The sequence below is a fragment of the Salmo salar genome, chromosome 14 (genome assembly GCF_965601325.2).
Source record: "Salmo salar chromosome 14, fSalSal1, whole genome shotgun sequence".
Lineage (NCBI taxonomy): Eukaryota > Metazoa > Chordata > Actinopteri > Salmoniformes > Salmonidae > Salmo > Salmo salar.
In genome coordinates, this window is record NC_138304.1 from 54,515,246 (window position 1) to 54,541,089 (window position 25,844).

The 25,844-nt window shown below is 41.8% G+C and overlaps 1 protein-coding gene across 1 annotated transcript in view; it reads left to right on the forward strand.

Moving 5' to 3' along the window:
- pigk (phosphatidylinositol glycan anchor biosynthesis, class K) overlaps positions 1-25,844 on the forward strand; it is a 185,330-nt gene that overhangs the window by 931 nt on the left and 158,555 nt on the right. Inside the window, exons 2-3 of the mRNA XM_045694539.2 lie at positions 759-812; positions 928-1,019. Of these exons, the coding sequence (XP_045550495.2) occupies positions 759-812; positions 928-1,019 (146 nt within the window). The remainder of the gene's footprint in view (positions 1-758; positions 813-927; positions 1,020-25,844) is intronic.

The following is a 25,844-nucleotide window of genomic DNA, read 5'->3' on the forward strand; positions in this document are numbered from 1 at the left end:
AAATCTATTTTTCAAGAGCGTCCTGGCCAAGATGGGCAGCACCAAGTCATTACAAAAATTACAGACAGACAACATGAAAAACTACAAGTAATCTAGTAAAAACCATAGAATTCACACGAGTATAACAAAATCATAAAACAGCAAATTAAAAACATTGACATGTCAGGGAATCAGTCTCAAGAACATTTGTCAGTGATTTAAAAACACCAATCGGGACAAGTTCTTCCAGTTTAAAAGTATTATGTAAGGCGTTCCAAGACGATGGCGCAGAGTACATAAAAGCCATTTTACCAAATTCAGTTTGGACATTTGGAACAGTTAGCAGGATAAAGTCCAGCGAACGAAGAGAGTACCCACCACATTTCTGAACAATAAAAATGCCCAAATAAAAAGGTAGTAAACCCAAAATGGTTTTGTAAATAAAAGTACACCAGTGACTGAGCCTACGAGTGACTAGAGAAGGCCAGCCAACCCTGGTATACAAAGTGCAGTGGTGCGTAAGGGTTTTGCAGTTTAAAATAAATCTCAAAGTGCCATGGTAAAGGGTGTCAATTGATCTCATACACTGAGCGGAAGCATTCATATATAAAATATCCCCATAGTCTAGTAAAGGCATACATGTAGCTGATACTAGCCTCCTCCTGGCTTCAAAAGAAAAACGGGCCTTATTCCTAAAATAAAATCCCAATTTCAGCTTCAATTTCAATGCAGTGGTAGCTAACCTAATGAACTACCCTTTTCCTTCTGAAATAATGCAGGCTAAAGCTGGTCAATTCTTCAACAGTGGACACACAAACAATTGGGCAGTTTTGGTGAGCAATTATGCACACACACTTAAATCGGAATATAAAGTGTCCAAGATGTTGAATTTTGTGCTTTCTCCATGAACATTTAATTAAAATTTAACTTTGTCAATTTTCCCCTTAGGTGTGCACATCCAGATTCTGGTTCAACTATCGTCATGTGGCCAACACGCTATCTGTGTACCGTAGTGTCAAGAGACTGGGCATCCCAGACAGGTAGCTAACTGTTACCCTGTCTGTCTTCTGTATTGTCAACAGACTAGGCATCCCAGACTAACTGTTACCCTGTCTGTGTACCGTAGTGTCAACAGACTGGGCATCCCAGACAGGTAACTAACTGTTACCCTGTCTGTGTACCGTAGTGTCAACAGACTGGGCATCCCAGACAGGGACTGTTACCCTGTCTGTGTACCGTATTGTCAAAAGACTGGGCATCCCAGACAGGTAGCTAACTGTTACCCTGTCTGTGTACCGTATTGTCAACAGACTGGGCATCCCAGACAGGTAGCTAACCATACAATACCAGGCCAAGTATCACAATACCACGGGGGCGGGGTGTGGACAGTGGCCTGTTCGCCCCGTTTCAAAACGTTCTCAAAAAACTGTCACCGATATTCACACATTTACTCAATACAACACATAGTGAATTTAACTTCATGCTGTTCGATGTCTAATAGAACACTGCATAGAATGGCTGATTTTGCTCATATTTGCAAAGGCCTCGCTGTGATCTAGATGGAGGAATGAATGAATATACACTACATAGTGATCTGTATGTCAGTCAGGGGACAACACTACATAATGATCTGTATGTCATTGTGTCAGTCAGGGGGACAACACTACATAATGATCTGTATGTCATTGTGTCAGTCGGGGACAACACTACATAATGATCTGTATGTCAGTCAGGGGGACAACACTGACATTCAGATCATTATGTAGTCAGGGGACAACACTACATAATGATCTGTATGTCAGTCAGGGAGACAACACTACATAATGATCTGTATGTCAGTCAGGGAGACAACACTACATAATGATCTGTATGTCAGTCAGGGGACAACACTACATAATGATCTGTATGTCAGTCAGGGGGACAACACTACATCATGATCTGTATGTCAGTCAAGGGGACAACACTACATCATGATCTGTATGTCAGTCAGGGGGACAACACTACATAATGATCTGTATGTCAGTCAGGGGGACAACACTACATAATGATCTGTATGTCAGTCAGGGGGAAAACACTACATAATGATTTGTATGTCAGTCAGGGGGAAAACACTACATAATGATCTGTATGTCAGTCAGGGGGACAACACTACATAATGATCTGTATGTCAGTCAGGGGGACAACACTACATAATGATCTGTATGTCAGTCAGGGGGACAACACTACATAATGATCTGTATGTCAGTCAGGGGGACAACACTACATAATGATCTGTATGTCAGTCAGGGGGACAACACTACATAATGATCTGTATGTCAGTCAGGGGGACAACACTACATAATGATCTGTATGTCAGTCAGGGGGACAACACTACATAATGATCTGTATGTCAGTCAGGGGGACAACACTACATAATGATCTGTATGTCAGTCAGGGGGACAACACTACATAATGATCTGTATGTCAGTCAGGGGGACAACACTACATAATGATCTGTATGTCAGTCAGGGGGACAACACTACATAATGATCTGTATGTCAGTCAGGGGGACAACACTACATAATGATCTGTATGTCAGTCAGGGGGACAACACTACATAATGATCTGTATGTCAGTCAGGGGGACAACACTACATAATGATCTGTATGTCAGTCAGGGGGACAACACTACATAATGATCTGTATGTCTGTCAGGGGGACAACACTACATAATGATCTGTATGTCTGTCAGGGGGACAACACTACATAATGATCCGTATGTCAGTCAGGGGGACAACACTACATAATGATCCGTATGTCAGTCAGGGGGACAACACTACATAATGATCCGTATGTCAGTCAGGGGGACAACACTACATAATGATCCGTATGTCAGTCAGGGGGACAACACTACATAATGATCCGTATGTCAGTCAGGGGGACAACACTACATAATGATCTGTATGTCATTGTGTCAGTCAGGGAGACAACACTACATAATGATCTGTATGACAGTCAGGGGACAACACTACATAATGATCTGTATTACAGTCCGGGGGACAACACTACATAATGATCTGTATGATAGTTAGGGGGACAACAATACATAATGATCTGTATGTCAGTCGGGGACAACAATACATAATGATCTGTATGTCTGTCAGGGGACAACACTACATAATGATCTGTATGTCAGTCGGGGACAACACTACATAATGATCTGTATGTCAGTCGGGGACAACACTACATAATGATCTGTATGTCAGTCAGGGGAACAACACTACATAATGATCTGTATGTCATTGTGTCAGTCAGGGGAGAACACTACATAATGATCTGTATGTCAGTCAGGGGAACAACACTACATAATGATCTGTATGTCATTGTGTCAGTCAGGGGAGAACACTACATAATGATCTGTATGTCATTGTGTCAGTCAGGGGAGAACACTACATAATGATCTGTATGTCATTGTGTCAGTCAGGGGGACAACACTACATAATGATCCGTATGTCAGTCAGGGGGACAACACTACATAATGATCTGTATGTCATTGTGTCAGTCAGGGAGACAACACTACATAATGATCTGTATGACAGTCAGGGGACAACACTACATAATGATCTGTATGTCAGTCGGGGACAACACTACATAATGATCTGTATGTCAGTCAGGGGGACAACACTACATAATGATCTGTATGTCAGTCAGGGGGACAACACTACGTAATGATCTGTATGTCAGTCAGGGGGACAACACTACATAATGATTTGTATGTCAGTCAGGGGGACAACACTACATAATGATCTGTATGTCACTCAGGGGAACAACATTACATAATGATCTGTATGTCAGTCAGGGGACAACACTACATAATGATCTGTATGTCATTATGTCAGTCAGGGGACAGCACTACATAATTATATGTATGACAGTCAGGGGGACAACACTACATAATGATCTGTATGTCAGTCAGGGGACAACACTACATAATGATCTGTATGTCAGTCAGGGGGACAACACTACATAATGATCTGTATGTCAGTCAGGGGGACAACACTACATAATGATCTGTATGTCAGTCAGGGGGACAACACTACATAATGATCTGTATGTCAGTCAGGGGGACAACACTACATAATGATCTGTATGTCAGTCAGGGGGACAACACTACATAATGATCTGTATGTCAGTCAGGGGGACAACACTACATAATGATCTGTATGTCAGTCAGGGGGACAACACTACATAATGATCTGTATGTCAGTCAGGGGGACAACACTACATAATGATCTGTATGTCAGTCAGGGGGACAACACTACATAATGATCCGTATGTCAGTCAGGGGGACAACACTACATAATGATCCGTATGTCAGTCAGGGGGACAACACTACATAATGATCCGTATGTCAGTCGGGGACAACACTACATAATGATCTGTATGTCAGTCAGGGGGACAACACTACATAATGATCTGTATGTCATTGTGTCAGTCAGGGAGACAACACTACATAATGATCTGTATGTCAGTCAGGGAGACAACTCTACATAATGATCTGTATGTCAGTCAGGGGGACAACACTACATAATGATCTGTATGTCAGTCAGGGGGACAACACTACATAATGATCTGTATGTCAGTCAGGGGGACAACACTACATAATGATCTATGTCAGTCAGGGGACAACACTACATAATGATCTGTATGTCATTATATCAGTCAGGGAGACAACACTACATAATGATTTATGTCATTCAGGGGGACAACACTACATAATGATCTGTATGACAGTCAGGGGACAACACTACATAATGATCTGTATGTCAGTCAGGGGCGAACACTACATAATGATCTGTATGTCATTGTGTCAGTCAGGGGGACAACACTACATAATGATCTGTATGTCAGTCAGGGGGACAACACTACATAATGATCTGTATGTCAGTGGGGGACAACACTACATAATGATCTGTATGTCAGTCAGGGGGACAACACTACATAATGATCTGTATGTCAGTCGGGGACAACACTACATAATGATCTGTATGTCAGTCCGGGGGACAACACTACATAATGATCTGTATGTCAGTCAGGGGGACAACACTACATAATGATCTGTATGTCAGTCAGGGGGACAACACTACATAATGATCTGTATGTCAGTCAGGGGGACAACACTACATAATGATTTGTATGTCAGTCAGGGGGACAACACTACATAATGATCTGTATGTCACTCAGGGGAACAACATTACATAATGATCTGTATGTCAGTCGGGGACAACACTACATAATGATCTGTATGTCAGTCAGGGGGACAACACTACATAATGATCTGTATGTCAGTCAGGGGGACAACACTACGTAATGATCTGTATGTCAGTCGGGGACAACACTACATAATGATCTGTATGTCAGTCAGGGGGACAACACTACATAATGATCTGTATGTCAGTCAGGGGGACAACACTACATAATGATTTGTATGTCAGTCAGGGGGACAACACTACATAATGATCTGTATGTCACTCAGGGGAACAACATTACATAATGATCTGTATGTCAGTCAGGGGGACAACACTACATAATGATCTGTATGTCATTGTGTCAGTCAGGTGGACAACACTACATAATGATCTGTATGTCAGTCGGGACAACACTACATAATGATATGCATGTCAGTCAGGGGCGAACACTACATAATGATCTGTATGTCATTGTGTCAGTCAGGGGGACAACACTACATAATGATCTGTATGTCAGTCAGGGGGACAACACTACATAATGATCTGTATGTCAGTGGGGGACAACACTACATAATGATCTGTATGTCAGTCAGGGGGACAACACTACATAATGATCTGTATGTCAGTGGGGGACAACACTACATAATGATCTGTATGTCAGTCAGGGGGACAACACTACATAATGATCTGTATGTCAGTCAGGGGGACAACACTACATAATGATCTGTATGTCAGTCAGGGGGACAACACTACATAATGATCTGTATGTCAGTCAGGGGGACAACACTACGTAATGATCTGTATGTCAGTCAGGGGGACAACACTACGTAATGATTTGTATGTCAGTCAGGGGGACAACACTACATAATGATCTGTATGTCACTCAGGGGAACAACATTACATAATGATCTGTATGTCAGTCAGGTGACAACACTACATAATGATCTGTATGTCATTATGTCAGTCAGGGGACAGCACTACATAATTATCTGTATGACAGTCAGGGGGACAACACTACATAATGATCTGTATGTCAGTCAGGGGGACAACACTACATAATGATCTGTATGTCAGTCAGGGGGACAACACTACAGAATGATCTGTATGTCAGTCAGGGGGACAACACTACAGAATGATCTGTATGTCAGTCAGGGGGACAACACTACAGAATGATCTGTATGTCAGTCAGGGGGACAACACTACATAATGATCTGTATGTCAGTCAGGGGGACAACACTACATAATGATCTGTATGTCAGTCAGGGGGACAACACTACATAATGATCTGTATGTCAGTCAGGGGGACAACACTACATAATGATCTGTATGTCAGTCAGGGGGACAACACTACATAATGATCCATATGTCAGTCAGGGGGACAACACTACATAATGATCCATATGTCAGTCAGGGGGACAACACTACATAATGATCTGTATGTCATTGTGTCAGTCAGGGGGACAACACTACATAATGATCTGTATGTCATTGTGTCATCAGGGGAGAACACTACATAATGATCTGTATGTCAGTCAGGGGGACAACACTACATAATGATCTGTGTCAGTCAGGGAGACAACTCTACATAATGATCTGTATGTCAGTCAGGGGGACAACACTACATAATGATCTGTATGTCAGTCAGGGGGACAACACTACATAATGATCTGTATGTCAGTCAGGGGACAACACTACATAATGATCTGTATGTCATTATGTCAGTCAGGGAGACAACACTACATAATGATCTGTATGACAGTCAGGGGACAACACTACATAATGATCTGTATGTCAGTCAGGGGCGAACACTACATAATGATCTGTATGTCATTGTGTCAGTCAGGGGGACAACACTACATAATGATCTGTATGTCAGTCAGGGGGACAACACTACATAATGATCTGTATGTCAGTCAGGGGGACAACACTACATAATGATCCGTATGTCAGTCAGGGGGACAACACTACATAATGATCTGTATGTCATTGTGTCATCAGGGGAGAACACTACATAATGATCTGTATGTCAGTCAGGGGGACAACACTACATAATGATCTGTATGTCATTGTGTCAGTCAGGGAGACAACACTACATAATGATCTGTATTACAGTCGGGGTGACAACACTACATAATGATCTGTATGATAGTCAGGGGGACAACACTACATAATGATCTGTATGTCTGTCAGGGGACAACACTACATAATGATCTGAGTGTCAGTCAGGGGGACAACACTACATAATGATCTGAGTGTCAGTCAGGGGGACAACACTACATAATGATCTGTATGTCAGTCAGGGGACAACACTACATAATGATCTGTATGTCAGTCAGGGGACAACACTACATAATGATCTGTATGTCAGTCAGGGGACAACACTACATAATGATCTGTATGTCAGTCAGGGGAACAACACTACATAATGATCTGTATGTCATTGTGTCAGTCAGGGAGAACACTACACAATGATCTGTATGTCATTGTGTCAGTCAGGGGAGAACACTACATAATGATCTGTATGTCATTGTGTCAGTCAGGGGAGAACACTACATAATGATCTGTATGTCAGTCAGGGGCGAACACTACATAATGATCTGTATGTCATTGTGTCAGTCAGGGGGACAACACTACATAATGATCTGTATGTCAGTCAGGGGGACAACACTACATAATGATCTGTATGTCAGTCGGGGACAACACTACATAATGATCTGTATGTCAGTCAGGGGGACAACACTACATAATGATCTGTATGTCAGTCAGGGGGACAACACTACGTAATGATCTGTATGTCAGTCAGGGGGACAACACTACATAATGATTTGTATGTCAGTCAGGGGGACAACACTACATAATGATCTGTATGTCACTCAGGGGAACAACATTACATAATGATCTGTATGTCAGTCAGGGGACAACACTACATAATGATCTGTATGTCATTATGTCAGTCAGGGGACAGCACTACATAATTATATGTATGACAGTCAGGGGGACAACACTACATAATGATCTGTATGTCAGTCAGGGGACAACACTACATAATGATCTGTATGTCAGTCAGGGGGACAACACTACATAATGATCTGTATGTCAGTCAGGGGGACAACACTACATAATGATCTGTATGTCAGTCAGGGGGACAACACTACATAATGATCTGTATGTCAGTCAGGGGGACAACACTACATAATGATCTGTATGTCAGTCAGGGGGACAACACTACATAATGATCTGTATGTCAGTCAGGGGGACAACACTACATAATGATCTGTTTGTCAGTCAGGGGGACAACACTACATAATGATCTGTATGTCAGTCAGGGGGACAACACTACATAATGATCCGTATGTCAGTCAGGGGGACAACACTACATAATGATCCGTATGTCAGTCGGGGACAACACTACATAATGATCCGTATGTCAGTCAGGGGGACAACACTACATAATGATCTGTATGTCAGTCAGGGGGACAACACTACATAATGATCTGTATGTCATTGTGTCAGTCAGGGAGACAACACTACATAATGATCTGTATGTCAGTCAGGGAGACAACTCTACATAATGATCTGTATGTCAGTCAGGGGGACAACACTACATAATGATCTGTATGTCAGTCAGGGGGACAACACTACATAATGATCTGTATGTCAGTCAGGGGGACAACACTACATAATGATCTATGTCAGTCAGGGGACAACACTACATAATGATCTGTATGTCATTATGTCAGTCAGGGAGACAACACTACATAATGATTTATGTCATTCAGGGGGACAACACTACATAATGATCTGTATGACAGTCAGGGGACAACACTACATAATGATCTGTATGTCAGTCAGGGGCGAACACTACATAATGATCTGTATGTCATTGTGTCAGTCAGGGGGACAACACTACATAATGATCTGTATGTCAGTCAGGGGGACAACACTACATAATGATCTGTATGTCAGTGGGGGACAACACTACATAATGATCTGTATGTCAGTCAGGGGGACAACACTACATAATGATCTGTATGTCAGTCGGGGACAACACTACATAATGATCTGTATGTCAGTCAGGGGGACAACACTACATAATGATCTGTATGTCAGTCAGGGGGACAACACTACATAATGATCTGTATGTCAGTCAGGGGGACAACACTACATAATGATTTGTATGTCAGTCAGGGGGACAACACTACATAATGATCTGTATGTCACTCAGGGGAACAACATTACATAATGATCTGTATGTCAGTCGGGGACAACACTACATAATGATCTGTATGTCAGTCAGGGGGACAACACTACATAATGATCTGTATGTCAGTCAGGGGGACAACACTACGTAATGATCTGTATGTCAGTCGGGGACAACACTACATAATGATCTGTATGTCAGTCAGGGGGACAACACTACATAATGATCTGTATGTCAGTCAGGGGGACAACACTACATAATGATTTGTATGTCAGTCAGGGGGACAACACTACATAATGATCTGTATGTCACTCAGGGGAACAACATTACATAATGATCTGTATGTCAGTCAGGGGGACAACACTACATAATGATCTGTATGTCATTGTGTCAGTCAGGTGGACAACACTACATAATGATTTGTATGTCAGTCAGGTGACAACACTACATAATGATCTGTATGTCAGTCACGGGACAACACTACATAATGATCTGTATGTCAGTCAGGGGACAACACTACATAATGATCTGTATGTCTGTCAGGGGACAACACTACATAATGATCTGTATGTCAGTCAGGGGGACAACACTACATAATGATCTGTATGACTTTCAGGGGGACAACACTACATAATGATCTGTATGTCAGTCAGGGGGACAACACTACATAATGATCTGTATATCAGTCAGGGGACAACACTACATAGTGATCTGTATGTCAGTCAGGGGACAACACTACGTAATGATCTGTATGTCAGTCAGGGGGACAACACTACATAATGATCTGTATGTCAGTCAGGGAGACAACACTACATAATGATCTGTATGTCAGTCAGGTGGACAACACTACATAATGATCTGTATGTCAGTCAGGGGGACATCACTACATAATGATCTGTATGTCAGTCAGGGGGACATCACTACATAATGATCTGTATGTCTGTCAGGGGACAACACTACATAATGATCTGTATGTCAGTCAGGGGACAACACTACATAATGATCTGTATGTCAGTCAGGGGACAACACTACATAATGATCTGTATGTCAGTCAGCGGACAACACTACGTAATGATCTGTATGTCAGTCAGGGGACAACACTACATAATGATCTGTATGTCAGTCAGGGGACAACACTACATAATGATCTGTATGTCAGTCAGGGGACAACACTACATAATGATCTGTATGTCAGTCAGGGGAACAACACTACGTAATGATCTGTATGTCAGTCAGGGGGACAACACTACATAATGATTTGTATGTCAGTCAGGGGGACAACACTACATAATGATCTGTATGTCACTCAGGGGAACAACATTACATAATGATCTGTATGTCAGTCAGGGGACAACACTACATAATGATCTGTATGTCATTATGTCAGTCAGGGGACAGCACTACATAATTATATGTATGACAGTCAGGGGGACAACACTACATAATGATCTGTATGTCAGTCAGGGGACAACACTACATAATGATCTGTATGTCAGTCAGGGGGACAACACTACATAATGATCTGTATGTCAGTCAGGGGGACAACACTACATAATGATCTGTATGTCAGTCAGGGGGACAACACTACATAATGATCTGTATGTCAGTCAGGGGGACAACACTACATAATGATCTGTATGTCAGTCAGGGGGACAACACTACATAATGATCTGTATGTCAGTCAGGGGGACAACACTACATAATGATCTGTATGTCAGTCAGGGGACAACACTACATAATGATCCGTATGTCAGTCAGGGGGACAACACTACATAATGATCCGTATGTCAGTCGGGGACAACACTACATAATGATCCGTATGTCAGTCAGGGGGACAACACTACATAATGATCTGTATGTCAGTCAGGGGGACAACACTACATAATGATCTGTATGTCATTGTGTCAGTCAGGGAGACAACACTACATAATGATCTGTATGTCAGTCAGGGAGACAACTCTACATAATGATCTGTATGTCAGTCAGGGGGACAACTCTACATAATGATCTGTATGTCAGTCAGGGGGACAACACTACATAATGATCTGTATGTCAGTCAGGGGGACAACACTACATAATGATCTGTATGTCAGTCAGGGGGACAACACTACATAATGATCTATGTCAGTCAGGGGACAACACTACATAATGATCTGTATGTCATTATGTCAGTCAAGGAGACAACACTACATAATGATTTATGTCATTCAGGGGGACAACACTACATAATGATCTGTATGACAGTCAGGGGACAACACTACATAATGATCTGTATGTCAGTCAGGGGCGAACACTACATAATGATCTGTATGTCATTGTGTCAGTCAGGGGGACAACACTACATAATGATCTGTATGTCAGTCAGGGGGACAACACTACATAATGATCTGTATGTCAGTCAGGGGGACAACACTACATAATGATCTGTATGTCAGTCAGGGGGACAACACTACATAATGATCTGTATGTCAGTCAGGGGGACAACACTACATAATGATCTGTATGTCAGTCGGGGACAACACTACATAATGATCTGTATGTCAGTCAGGGGGACAACACTACATAATGATCTGTATGTCAGTCAGGGGGACAACACTACATAATGATTTGTATGTCAGTCAGGGGGACAACACTACATAATGATCTGTATGTCACTCAGGGGAACAACATTACATAATGATCTGTATGTCAGTCGGGGACAACACTACATAATGATCTGTATGTCAGTCAGGGGGACAACACTACATAATGATCTGTATGTCAGTCAGGGGGACAACACTATGTAATGATCTGTATGTCAGTCGGGGACAACACTACATAATGATCTGTATGTCAGTCAGGGGGACAACACTACATAATGATCTGTATGTCAGTCAGGGGGACAACACTACATAATGATTTGTATGTCAGTCAGGGGGACAACACTACATAATGATCTGTATGTCACTCAGGGGAACAACATTACATAATGATCTGTATGTCAGTCAGGGGGACAACACTACATAATGATCTGTATGTCATTGTGTCAGTCAGGTGGACAACACTACATAATGATTTGTATGTCAGTCAGGTGACAACACTACATAATGATCTGTATGTCAGTCACGGGACAACACTACATAATGATCTGTATGTCTGTCAGGGGACAACACTACATAATGATCTGTATGTCAGTCAGGGGGACAACACTACATAATGATCTGTATGACTTTCAGGGGGACAACACTACATAATGATCTGTATGTCAGTCAGGGGGACAACACTACATAATGATCTGTATATCAGTCAGGGGACAACACTACATAGTGATCTGTATGTCAGTCAGGGGACAACACTACGTAATGATCTGTATGTCAGTCAGGGGGACAACACTACATAATGATCTGTATGTCAGTCAGGGAGACAACACTACATAATGATCTGTATGTCAGTCAGGTGGACAACACTACATAATGATCTGTATGTCAGTCAGGGGGACATCACTACATAATGATCTGTATGTCTGTCAGGGGACAACACTACATAATGATCTGTATGTCTGTCAGGGGACAACACTACATAATGATCTGAATGTCAGTCAGGGGACAACACTACATAATGATCTGTATGTCAGTCAGGGGACAACACTACATAATGATCTGTATGTCAGTCAGCGGACAACACTACGTAATGATCTGTATGTCAGTCAGGGGACAACACTACGTAATGATCTGTATGTCAGTCAGGGGACAACACTACATAATGATCTGTATGTCAGTCAGGGGACAACACTACATAATGATCTGTATGTCATTGTGTCAGTCAGGGGAGAACACTACATAATGATCTGTATGTCAGTCAGGGGACAACACTACGTAATGATCTGTATTTCAGTCAGGGGACAACACTACATAATGATCTGTATGTCAGTCAGGGGACAACACTACATAATGATCTGTATGTCATTGTGTCAGTCAGGGGGACAACACTACATAATGATCTGTATGTCAGTCAGGAAGACAGCACTACATAATGATCTGTATGTCAGTCAGGGAGAACACTACATAATGAGCTGTATGTCATTATGTCAGTCAGGAGGACAACACTACATAATGATCTGTATGTCAGTCATGGGGACAACACTACATAATGATCTGTATGTCAGTCAGTGGACAACACTACATAATGATCTGTATGTCAGTCAGGGGACAACACTACATAATGATCTGTATGTCAGTCAGGGGACAACACTACGTAATGATCTGTATGTCAGTCAGGGGACAACACTACGTAATGATCTGTATGTCAGTCAGGGGGACAACACTACGTAATGATCTGTATGTCAGTCAGGGGGACAACACTACATAATGATCTGTATGACAGTCAGGGGACAACACTACATAATGATCTGTATTACAGTCGGGGGGACAACACTACATAATGATCTGTATGATAGGGGGACAACAATACATAATGATCTGTATGTCAGTCAGGGGACAACACTACATAATGATCTGTATGTCAGTCAGTGGACAACACTACATAATGATCTGTATGTCAGTCAGGGGACAACACTACATAATGATCTGTATGTCATTGTGTCAGTCAGGGGAGAACACTACATAATGATCTGTATGTCATTGTGTCAGTCGGGAGAACACTACATAATGATCTGTATGTCAGTCAGGGGCGAACACTACATAATGATCTGTATGTCATTGTGTCAGTCAGGGGGACAACACTACATAATGATCTGTATGTCAGTCAGGGGAACAACACTACATAATGATCTGTATGTCATTGTGTCAGTCAGGGAGACAACACTACATAATGATCTGTATGTCAGTCAAGGGGACAACACTACATAATGATCTGTATGTCAGTCAGGGTACAACACTACATAATGATCTGTATGTCAGTCAGGGGACAACACTACATAATGATCTGTATGTCAGTCAGGGGACAACACTACATAATGATCTGTATGACAGTCATAGGGACAACACTTCATAATGATCTGTATATCAGTCAGGGGACAACACTACATAATGATCTGTATGTCAGTCAGGGGACAACACTACATAATGATCTGTATGTCAGTCATGGGACAACACTACATAATGATCTGTATGTCAGTCAGGGGACAACACTACATAATGATCTGTATGTCAGTCAGGGGACAACACTACATAATGATCTGTATGTCTGTCAGGGGACAACACTACATAATGATCTGTATGTCAGTCAGGGGGACAACACTACATAATGATCTGTATGTCAGTCAGGGGACAACACTACATAATGATCTATGTCAGTCAGGGGAACAACACTACATAATGATCTGTATGTCATTGTGTCAGTCAGGGGAGAACACTACATAATGATCTGTATGTCAGTCAGGGGGACAACACTACATAATGATCTGTATGTCAGTCAGGGGACAACACTACATAATGATCTGTATGTCAGTCAGGGGACAACACTACATAATGATCTGTATGTCAGTCAGGGGACAAGACTACATAATGATCTGTATGTCAGTCAGGGGACAACACTACATAATGATCTGTATGTCAGTCAGGGGACAACACTACATAATGATCTGTATGACAGTCATAGGGACAACACTTCATAATGATCTGTATATCAGTCAGGGGACAACACTACATAATGATCTGTATGTCAGTCAGGGGACAACACTACATAATGATCTGTATGTCAGTCAGGGGACAACACTACATAATGATCTGTATGTCAGTCACGGGACAACACTACATAATGATCTGTATGTCAGTCAGGGGACAACACTACATAATGATCTGTATGTCTGTCAGGGGACAACACTACATAATGATCTGTATGTCAGTCAGGGGGACAACACTACATAATGATCTGTATGTCAGTCTGGGGGACAACACTACATAATGATCTGTATGTCAGTCAGGGGACAACACTACATAATGATCTATGTCAGTCAGGGGAACAACACTACATAATGATCTGTATGTCAGTCAGGGGGACAACACTACATAATGATCTGTATGTCAGTCAGGGGACAACACTACATAATGATCTGTATGTCAGTCAGGGGACAACACTACATAATGATCTGTATGTCAGTCAGGGGACAACACTACATAATGATCTGTATGTCAGTCAGGGGACAACACTACATAATGATCTGTATGTCAGTCAGGGGACAACACTACATAATGATCTGTATGTCAGTCAGGGGACAACACTACATAATGATCTGTATGTCAGTCAGGGGACAACACTACATAATGATCTGTATGTCTGTCAGGGGACAACACTACATAATGATCTGTATGTCTGTCAGGGGACAACACTACATAATGATCTGTATGTCAGTCAGGGGGACAACACTACATAATGATCTGTATGTCAGTCAGGGGGACAACACTACATAATGATCTGTATGTCAGTCAGGGGACAACACTACATAATGATCTATGTCAGTCAGGGGAACAACACTACATAATGATCTGTATGTCAGTCAGGGGGACAACACTACATAATGATCTGTATGTCAGTCAGGGGACAACACTACATAATGATCTGTATGTCAGTCACGGGACAACACTACATAATGATCTGTATGTCAGTCAGGGGACAACACTACATAATGATCTGTATGTCAGTCAGGGGACAACACTACATAATGATCTCTATGTCAGTCAGGGGACAACACTACATAATGATCTGTATGTCAGTCAGGGGACAACACTACGTAATGATCTGTATTTCAGTCAGGGGACAACACTACATAATGATCTGTATGTCAGTCAGGGGACAACACTACATAATGATCTGTATGTCATTGTGTCAGTCAGGGGGACAACACTACATAATGATCTGTATGTCAGTCAGGAAGACAGCACTACATAATGATCTGTATGTCAGTCAGGGAGAACACTACATAATGAGCTGTATGTCATTATGTCAGTCAGGAGGACAACACTACATAATGATCTGTATGTCAGTCAGGGGACAACACTACGTAATGATCTGTATGTCAGTCAGGGGACAACACTACGTAATGATCTGTATGTCAGTCAGGGGGACAACACTACGTAATGATCTGTATGTCAGTCAGGGGGACAACACTACATAATGATCTGTATGACAGTCAGGGGACAACACTACATAATGATCTGTATTACAGTCGGGAGGACAACACTACATAATGATCTGTATGATAGGGGGACAACAATACATAATGATCTGTATGTCAGTCAGGGGACAACACTACATAATGATCTGTATGTCAGTCAGTGGACAACACTACATAATGATCTGTATGTCAGTCAGGGGACAACACTACATAATGATCTGTATGTCATTGTGTCAGTCAGGGGAGAACACTACATAATGATCTGTATGTCAGTCAGGGGCGAACACTACATAATGATCTGTATGTCATTGTGTCAGTCAGGGGGACAACACTACATAATGATCTGTATGTCAGTCAGGGGAACAACACTACATAATGATCTGTATGTCATTGTGTCAGTCAGGGAGACAACACTACATAATGATCTGTATGTCAGTCAAGGGGACAACACTACATAATGATCTGTATGTCAGTCAGGGTACAACACTACATAATGATCTGTATGTCAGTCAGGGGACAACACTACATAATGATCTGTATGTCAGTCAGGGGACAACACTACATAATGATCTGTATGACAGTCATAGGGACAACACTTCATAATGATCTGTATATCAGTCAGGGGACAACACTACATAATGATCTGTATGTCAGTCAGGGGACAACACTACATAATGATCTGTATGTCAGTCATGGGACAACACTACATAATGATCTGTATGTCAGTCAGGGGACAACACTACATAATGATCTGTATGTCAGTCAGGGGACAACACTACATAATGATCTGTATGTCTGTCAGGGGACAACACTACATAATTATCTGTATGTCAGTCAGGGGGACAACACTACATAATGATCTGTATGTCAGTCAGGGGACAACACTACATAATGATCTATGTCAGTCAGGGGAACAACACTACATAATGATCTGTATGTCATTGTGTCAGTCAGGGGAGAACACTACATAATGATCTGTATGTCAGTCAGGGGGACAACACTACATAATGATCTGTATGTCAGTCAGGGGACAACACTACATAATGATCTGTATGTCAGTCAGGGGACAACACTACATAATGATCTTTATGTCAGTCAGGGGACAACACTACATAATGATCTGTATGTCAGTCAGGGGACAACACTACATAATGATCTGTATGTCAGTCAGGGGACAACACTACATAATGATCTCTATGTCAGTCAGGGGACAACACTACATAATGATCTGTATGTCAGTCAGGGGACAACACTACATAATGATCTGTATGTCAGTCAGGGGACAACACTACGTAATGATCTGTATTTCAGTCAGGGTACAACACTACATAATGATCTGTATGTCAGTCAGGGGGACAACACTACATAATGATCTGTATGTCAGTCTGGGGGACAACACTACATAATGATCTGTATGTCAGTCAGGGGACAACACTACATAATGATCTATGTCAGTCAGGGGAACAACACTACATAATGATCTGTATGTCAGTCAGGGGGACAACACTACATAATGATCTGTATGTCAGTCAGGGGACAACACTACATAATGATCTGTATGTCAGTCAGGGGACAACACTACATAATGATCTGTATGTCAGTCAGGGGACAACACTACATAATGATCTGTATGTCAGTCAGGGGACAACACTACATAATGATCTGTATGTCAGTCAGGGGACAACACTACATAATGATCTGTATGTCAGTCAGGGGACAACACTACATAATGATCTGTATGTCAGTCAGGGGACAACACTACATAATGATCTGTATGTCTATCAGGGGACAACACTACATAATGATCTGTATGTCAGTCAGGGGGACAACACTACATAATGATCTGTATGTCAGTCAGGGGGACAACACTACATAATGATCTGTATGTCAGTCAGGGGACAACACTACATAATGATCTATGTCAGTCAGGGGAACAACACTACATAATGATCTGTATGTCAGTCAGGGGGACAACACTACATAATGATCTGTATGTCAGTCAGGGGACAACACTACATAATGATCTGTATGTCAGTCACGGGACAACACTACATAATGATCTGTATGTCAGTCAGGGGACAACACTACATAATGATCTGTATGTCAGTCAGGGGACAACACTACATAATGATCTCTATGTCAGTCAGGGGACAACACTACATAATGATCTGTATGTCAGTCAGGGGACAACACTACGTAATGATCTGTATTTCAGTCAGGGGACAACACTACATAATGATCTGTATGTCAGTCAGGGGACAACACTACATAATGATCTGTATGTCATTGTGTCAGTCAGGGGGACAACACTACATAATGATCTGTATGTCAGTCAGGAAGACAGCACTACATAATGATCTGTATGTCAGTCAGGGAGAACACTACATAATGAGCTGTATGTCATTATGTCAGTCAGGAGGACAACACTACATAATGATCTGTATGTCAGTCAGGGGACAACACTACGTAATGATCTGTATGTCAGTCAGGGGACAACACTACATAATGATCTGTATGACAGTCATAGGGACAACACTTCATAATGATCTGTATATCAGTCAGGGGACAACACTACATAATGATCTGTATGTCAGTCAGGGGACAACACTACATAATGATCTGTATGTCAGTCATGGGACAACACTACATAATGATCTGTATGTCAGTCAGGGGACAACACTACATAATGATCTGTATGTCAGTCAGGGGACAACACTACATAATGATCTGTATGTCTGTCAGGGGACAACACTACATAATTATCTGTATGTCAGTCAGGGGGACAACACTACATAATGATCTGTATGTCAGTCAGGGGACAACACTACATAATGATCTATGTCAGTCAGGGGAACAACACTACATAATGATCTGTATGTCATTGTGTCAGTCAGGGGAGAACACTACATAATGATCTGTATGTCAGTCAGGGGGACAACACTACATAATGATCTGTATGTCAGTCAGGGGACAACACTACATAATGATCTGTATGTCAGTCAGGGGACAACACTACATAATGATCTTTATGTCAGTCAGGGGACAACACTACATAATGATCTGTATGTCAGTCAGGGGACAACACTACATAATGATCTGTATGTCAGTCAGGGGACAACACTACATAATGATCTCTATGTCAGTCAGGGGACAACACTACATAATGATCTGTATGTCAGTCAGGGGACAACACTACATAATGATCTGTATGTCAGTCAGGGGACAACACTACGTAATGATCTGTATTTCAGTCAGGGTACAACACTACATAATGATCTGTATGTCAGTCAGGGGGACAACACTACATAATGATCTGTATGTCAGTCTGGGGGACAACACTACATAATGATCTGTATGTCAGTCAGGGGACAACACTACATAATGATCTATGTCAGTCAGGGGAACAACACTACATAATGATCTGTATGTCAGTCAGGGGGACAACACTACATAATGATCTGTATGTCAGTCAGGGGACAACACTACATAATGATCTGTATGTCAGTCAGGGGACAACACTACGTAATGATCTGTATGTCAGTCAGGGGACAACACTACATAATGATCTGTATGTCAGTCAGGGGACAACACTACATAATGATCTCTATGTCAGTCAGGGGACAACACTACATAATGATCTGTATGTCAGTCAGGGGACAACACTACATAATGATCTGTATGTCAGTCAGGGGACAACACTACATAATGATCTGTATGTCTATCAGGGGACAACACTACATAATGATCTGTATGTCAGTCAGGGGGACAACACTACATAATGATCTGTATGTCAGTCAGGGGACAACACTACATAATGATCTGTATGTCAGTCACGGGACAACACTACATAATGATCTGTATGTCAGTCAGGGGACAACACTACATAATGATCTGTATGTCAGTCAGGGGACAACACTACATAATGATCTCTATGTCAGTCAGGGGACAACACTACATAATGATCTGTATGTCAGTCAGGGGACAACACTACGTAATGATCTGTATTTCAGTCAGGGGACAACACTACATAATGATCTGTATGTCAGTCAGGGGACAACACTACATAATGATCTGTATGTCATTGTGTCAGTCAGGGGGACAACACTACATAATGATCTGTATGTCAGTCAGGAAGACAGCACTACATAATGATCTGTATGTCAGTCAGGGAGAACACTACATAATGAGCTGTATGTCATTATGTCAGTCAGGAGGACAACACTACATAATGATCTGTATGTCAGTCAGGGGACAACACTACGTAATGATCTGTATGTCAGTCAGGGGACAACACTACGTAATGATCTGTATGTCAGTCAGGGGGACAACACTACGTAATGATCTGTATGTCAGTCAGGGGGACAACACTACATAATGATCTGTATGACAGTCAGGGGACAACACTACATAATGATCTGTATTACAGTCGGGGGGACAACACTACATAATGATCTGTATGATAGGGGGACAACAATACATAATGATCTGTATGTCAGTCAGGGGACAACACTACATAATGATCTGTATGTCAGTCAGTGGACAACACTACATAATGATCTGTATGTCAGTCAGGGGACAACACTACATAATGATCTGTATGTCATTGTGTCAGTCAGGGGAGAACACTACATAATGATCTGTATGTCAGTCAGGGGCGAACACTACATAATGATCTGTATGTCATTGTGTCAGTCAGGGGGACAACACTACATAATGATCTGTATGTCAGTCAGGGGAACAACACTACATAATGATCTGTATGTCATTGTGTCAGTCAGGGAGACAACACTACATAATGATCTGTATGTCAGTCAAGGGGACAACACTACATAATGATCTGTATGTCAGTCAGGGTACAACACTACATAATGATCTGTATGTCAGTCAGGGGACAACACTACATAATGATCTGTATGTCAGTCAGGGGACAACACTACATAATGATCTGTATGACAGTCATAGGGACAACACTTCATAATGATCTGTATATCAGTCAGGGGACAACACTACATAATGATCTGTATGTCAGTCAGGGGACAACACTACATAATGATCTGTATGTCAGTCAGGGAGACAACACTACATAATGATCTGTATGTCAGTCAGGGGACAACACTACATAATGATCTGTATGTCAGTCAGGGGACAACACTACATAATGATCTGTATGTCTGTCAGGGGACAACACTACATAATGATCTGTATGTCAGTCAGGGGGACAACACTACATAATGATCTGTATGTCAGTCAGGGGACAACACTACATAATGATCTATGTCAGTCAGGGGAACAACACTACATAATGATCTGTATGTCATTGTGTCAGTCAGGGGAGAACACTACATAATGATCTGTATGTCAGTCAGGGGGACAACACTACATAATGATCTGTATGTCAGTCAGGGGACAACACTACATAATGATCTGTATGACAGTCATAGGGACAACACTTCATAATGATCTGTATATCAGTCAGGGGACAACACTACATAATGATCTGTATGTCAGTCAGGGGACAACACTACATAATGATCTGTATGTCAGTCATGGGACAACACTACATAATGATCTGTATGTCAGTCAGGGGACAACACTACATAATGATCTGTATGTCAGTCAGGTGACAACACTACATAATGATCTGTATGTCTGTCAGGGGACAACACTACATAATGATCTGTATGTCAGTCAGGGGGACAACACTACATAATGATCTGTATGTCAGTCAGGGGACAACACTACATAATGATCTATGTCAGTCAGGGGAACAACACTACATAATGATCTGTATGTCATTGTGTCAGTCAGGGGAGAACACTACATAATGATCTGTATGTCAGTCAGGGGACAACACTACATAATGATCTATGTCAGTCAGGGGAACAACACTACATAATGATCTGTATGTCATTGTGTCAGTCAGGGGAGAACACTACATAATGATCTGTATGTCAGTCAGGGGGACAACACTACATAATGATCTGTATGTCAGTCAGGGGACAACACTACATAATGATCTGTATGACAGTCATAGGGACAACACTTCATAATGATCTGTATATCAGTCAGGGGACAACACTACATAATGATCTGTATGTCAGTCAGGGGACAACACTACATAATGATCTGTATGTCAGTCATGGGACAACACTACATAATGATCTGTATGTCAGTCAGGGGACAACACTACATAATGATCTGTATGTCAGTCAGGTGACAACACTACATAATGATCTGTATGTCTGTCAGGGGACAACACTACATAATGATCTGTATGTCAGTCAGGGGGACAACACTACATAATGATCTGTATGTCAGTCAGGGGACAACACTACATAATGATCTATGTCAGTCAGGGGAACAACACTACATAATGATCTGTATGTCATTGTGTCAGTCAGGGGAGAACACTACATAATGATCTGTATGTCAGTCAGGGGGACAACACTACATAATGATCTGTATGTCAGTCAGGGGACAACACTACATAATGATCTGTATGTCAGTCAGGGGACAACACTACATAATGATCTTTATGTCAGTCAGGGGACAACACTACATAATGATCTGTATGTCAGTCAGGGGACAACACTACATAATGATCTGTATGTCAGTCAGGGGACAACACTACATAATGATCTCTATGTCAGTCAGGGGACAACACTACGTAATGATCTGTATTTCAGTCAGGGTACAACACTACATAATGATCTGTATGTCATTGTGTCAGTCAGGGGGACAACACTACATAATGATCTGTATGTCAGTCAGGGAGAACACTACATAATAAGCTGTATGTCATTATGTCAGTCAGGAGGACAACACTACATAATGATCTGTATGTCAGTCATGGGGACAACACTACATAATGATCTGTATGTCAGTCAGTGGACAACACTACATAATGATCTGTATGTCAGTCAGGGGACAACACTACATAATGATCTGTATGTCAGTCAGGGGACAACACTACGTAATGATCTGTATGTCAGTCAGGTGACAACACTACGTAATGATCTGTATGTCAGTCAGGGGGACAACACTACGTAATGATCTGTATGTCAGTCAGGGGGACAACACTACATAATGATCTGTATGACAGTCAGGGGACAACACTACATAATGATCTGTATTACAGTCGGGGGGACAACACTACATAATGATCTGTATGTCAGTCAGGGGGACAACACTACATAATGATCTGTATGTCAGTCAGGGAGACAACACTACATAATGATCTGTATTTCAGTCAGGGGACAACACTACATAATGATCTGTATGTCAGTCAGGGGGATAACACTACATAATGATCTGTATGACTTTCAGGGGGACAACACTACATAATGATCTGTATGTCAGTCAGGGGGACAACACTACATAATGATCTGTATATCAGTCAGGGGACAACACTACATAATGATCTGTATGTCAGTCAGGGGACAACACTACGTAATGATCTGTATGTCAGTCAGGGGGACAACACTACATAATGATCTGTATGTCAGTCAGGGAGACAACACTACATAATGATCTGTATGTCAGTCAGGTGGACAACACTACATAATGATCTGTATGTCAGTCAGGGGGACATCACTACATAATGATCTGTATGTCTGTCAGGGGACAACACTACATAATGATCTGTATGTCTGTCAGGGGACAACACTACATAATGATCTGAATGTCAGTCAGGGGACAACACTACATAATGATCTGTATGTCAGTCAGGGGACAACACTACATAATGATCTGTATGTCATTGTGTCAGTCAGGGGGACAACACTACATAATGATCTGTATGTCAGTCAGGAAGACAACACTACATAATGATCTGTATGTCAGTCAGGGGAGAACACTACATAATGATCTGTATGTCATTGTTTCAGTCAGGGAGATAACACTACATAATGATCTGTATGTCAGTCAGGGGACAACACTACATAATGATCTGTATGTCAGTCAGGGGACAAGACTACATAATGATCTGTATGTCAGTCAGGGGACAACACTACATAATGATCTGTATGTCAGTCAGGGGACAACACTACATAATGATCTGTATGACAGTCATAGGGACAACACTTCATAATGATCTGTATATCAGTCAGGGGACAACACTACATAATGATCTGTATGTCAGTCAGGGGACAACACTACATAATGATCTGTATGTCAGTCAGGGGACAACACTACATAATGATCTGTATGTCAGTCACGGGACAACACTACATAATGATCTGTATGTCAGTCAGGGGACAACACTACATAATGATCTGTATGTCTGTCAGGGGACAACACTACATAATGATCTGTATGTCAGTCAGGGGGACAACACTACATAATGATCTGTATGTCAGTCAGGGGGACAACACTACATAATGATCTGTATGTCAGTCAGGGGACAACACTACATAATGATCTGTATGTCAGTCAGGGGACAACACTACATAATGATCTATGTCAGTCAGGGGAACAACACTACATAATGATCTGTATGTCAGTCAGGGGGACAACACTACATAATGATCTGTATGTCAGTCAGGGGACAACACTACATAATGATCTGTATGACAGTCAGGGGACAACACTACATAATGATCTGTATGACAGTCAGGGGGACAACACTACATAATGATCTGTATGACAGTCAGGGGGACAACACTACATAATGATCTGTATGTCAGTCAGGGGGACAACACTACATAATGATCTGTATGTCTGTCAGGGGACAACACTACATAATGATCTGTATGTCAGTCAGGGGAGAACACTACATAATGATCTGTATGTCATTGTGTCAGTCAGGGGGACAACACTACATAATGATCTGTATGTCAGTCAGGAAGACAGCACTACATAATGATCTGTATGTCAGTCAGGGGAGAACACTACATAATGAGCTGTATGTCAGTCAGGGGGACAACACTACATAATGATCTATGTCAGTCAGGGGACAACACTACATAATGATCTGTATGTCATTATGTCAGTCAGGGAGACAACACTACATAATGATTTATGTCATTCAGGGGGACAACACTACATAATGATCTGTATGACAGTCAGGGGACAACACTACATAATGATCTGTATGTCAGTCAGGGGCGAACACTACATAATGATCTGTATGTCATTGTGTCAGTCAGGGGGACAACACTACATAATGATCTGTATGTCAGTCAGGGGGACAACACTACATAATGATCTGTATGTCAGTGGGGGACAACACTACATAATGATCTGTATGTCAGTCAGGGGGACAACACTACATAATGATCTGTATGTCAGTCAGGGGACAACACTACATAATGATCTGTATGTCA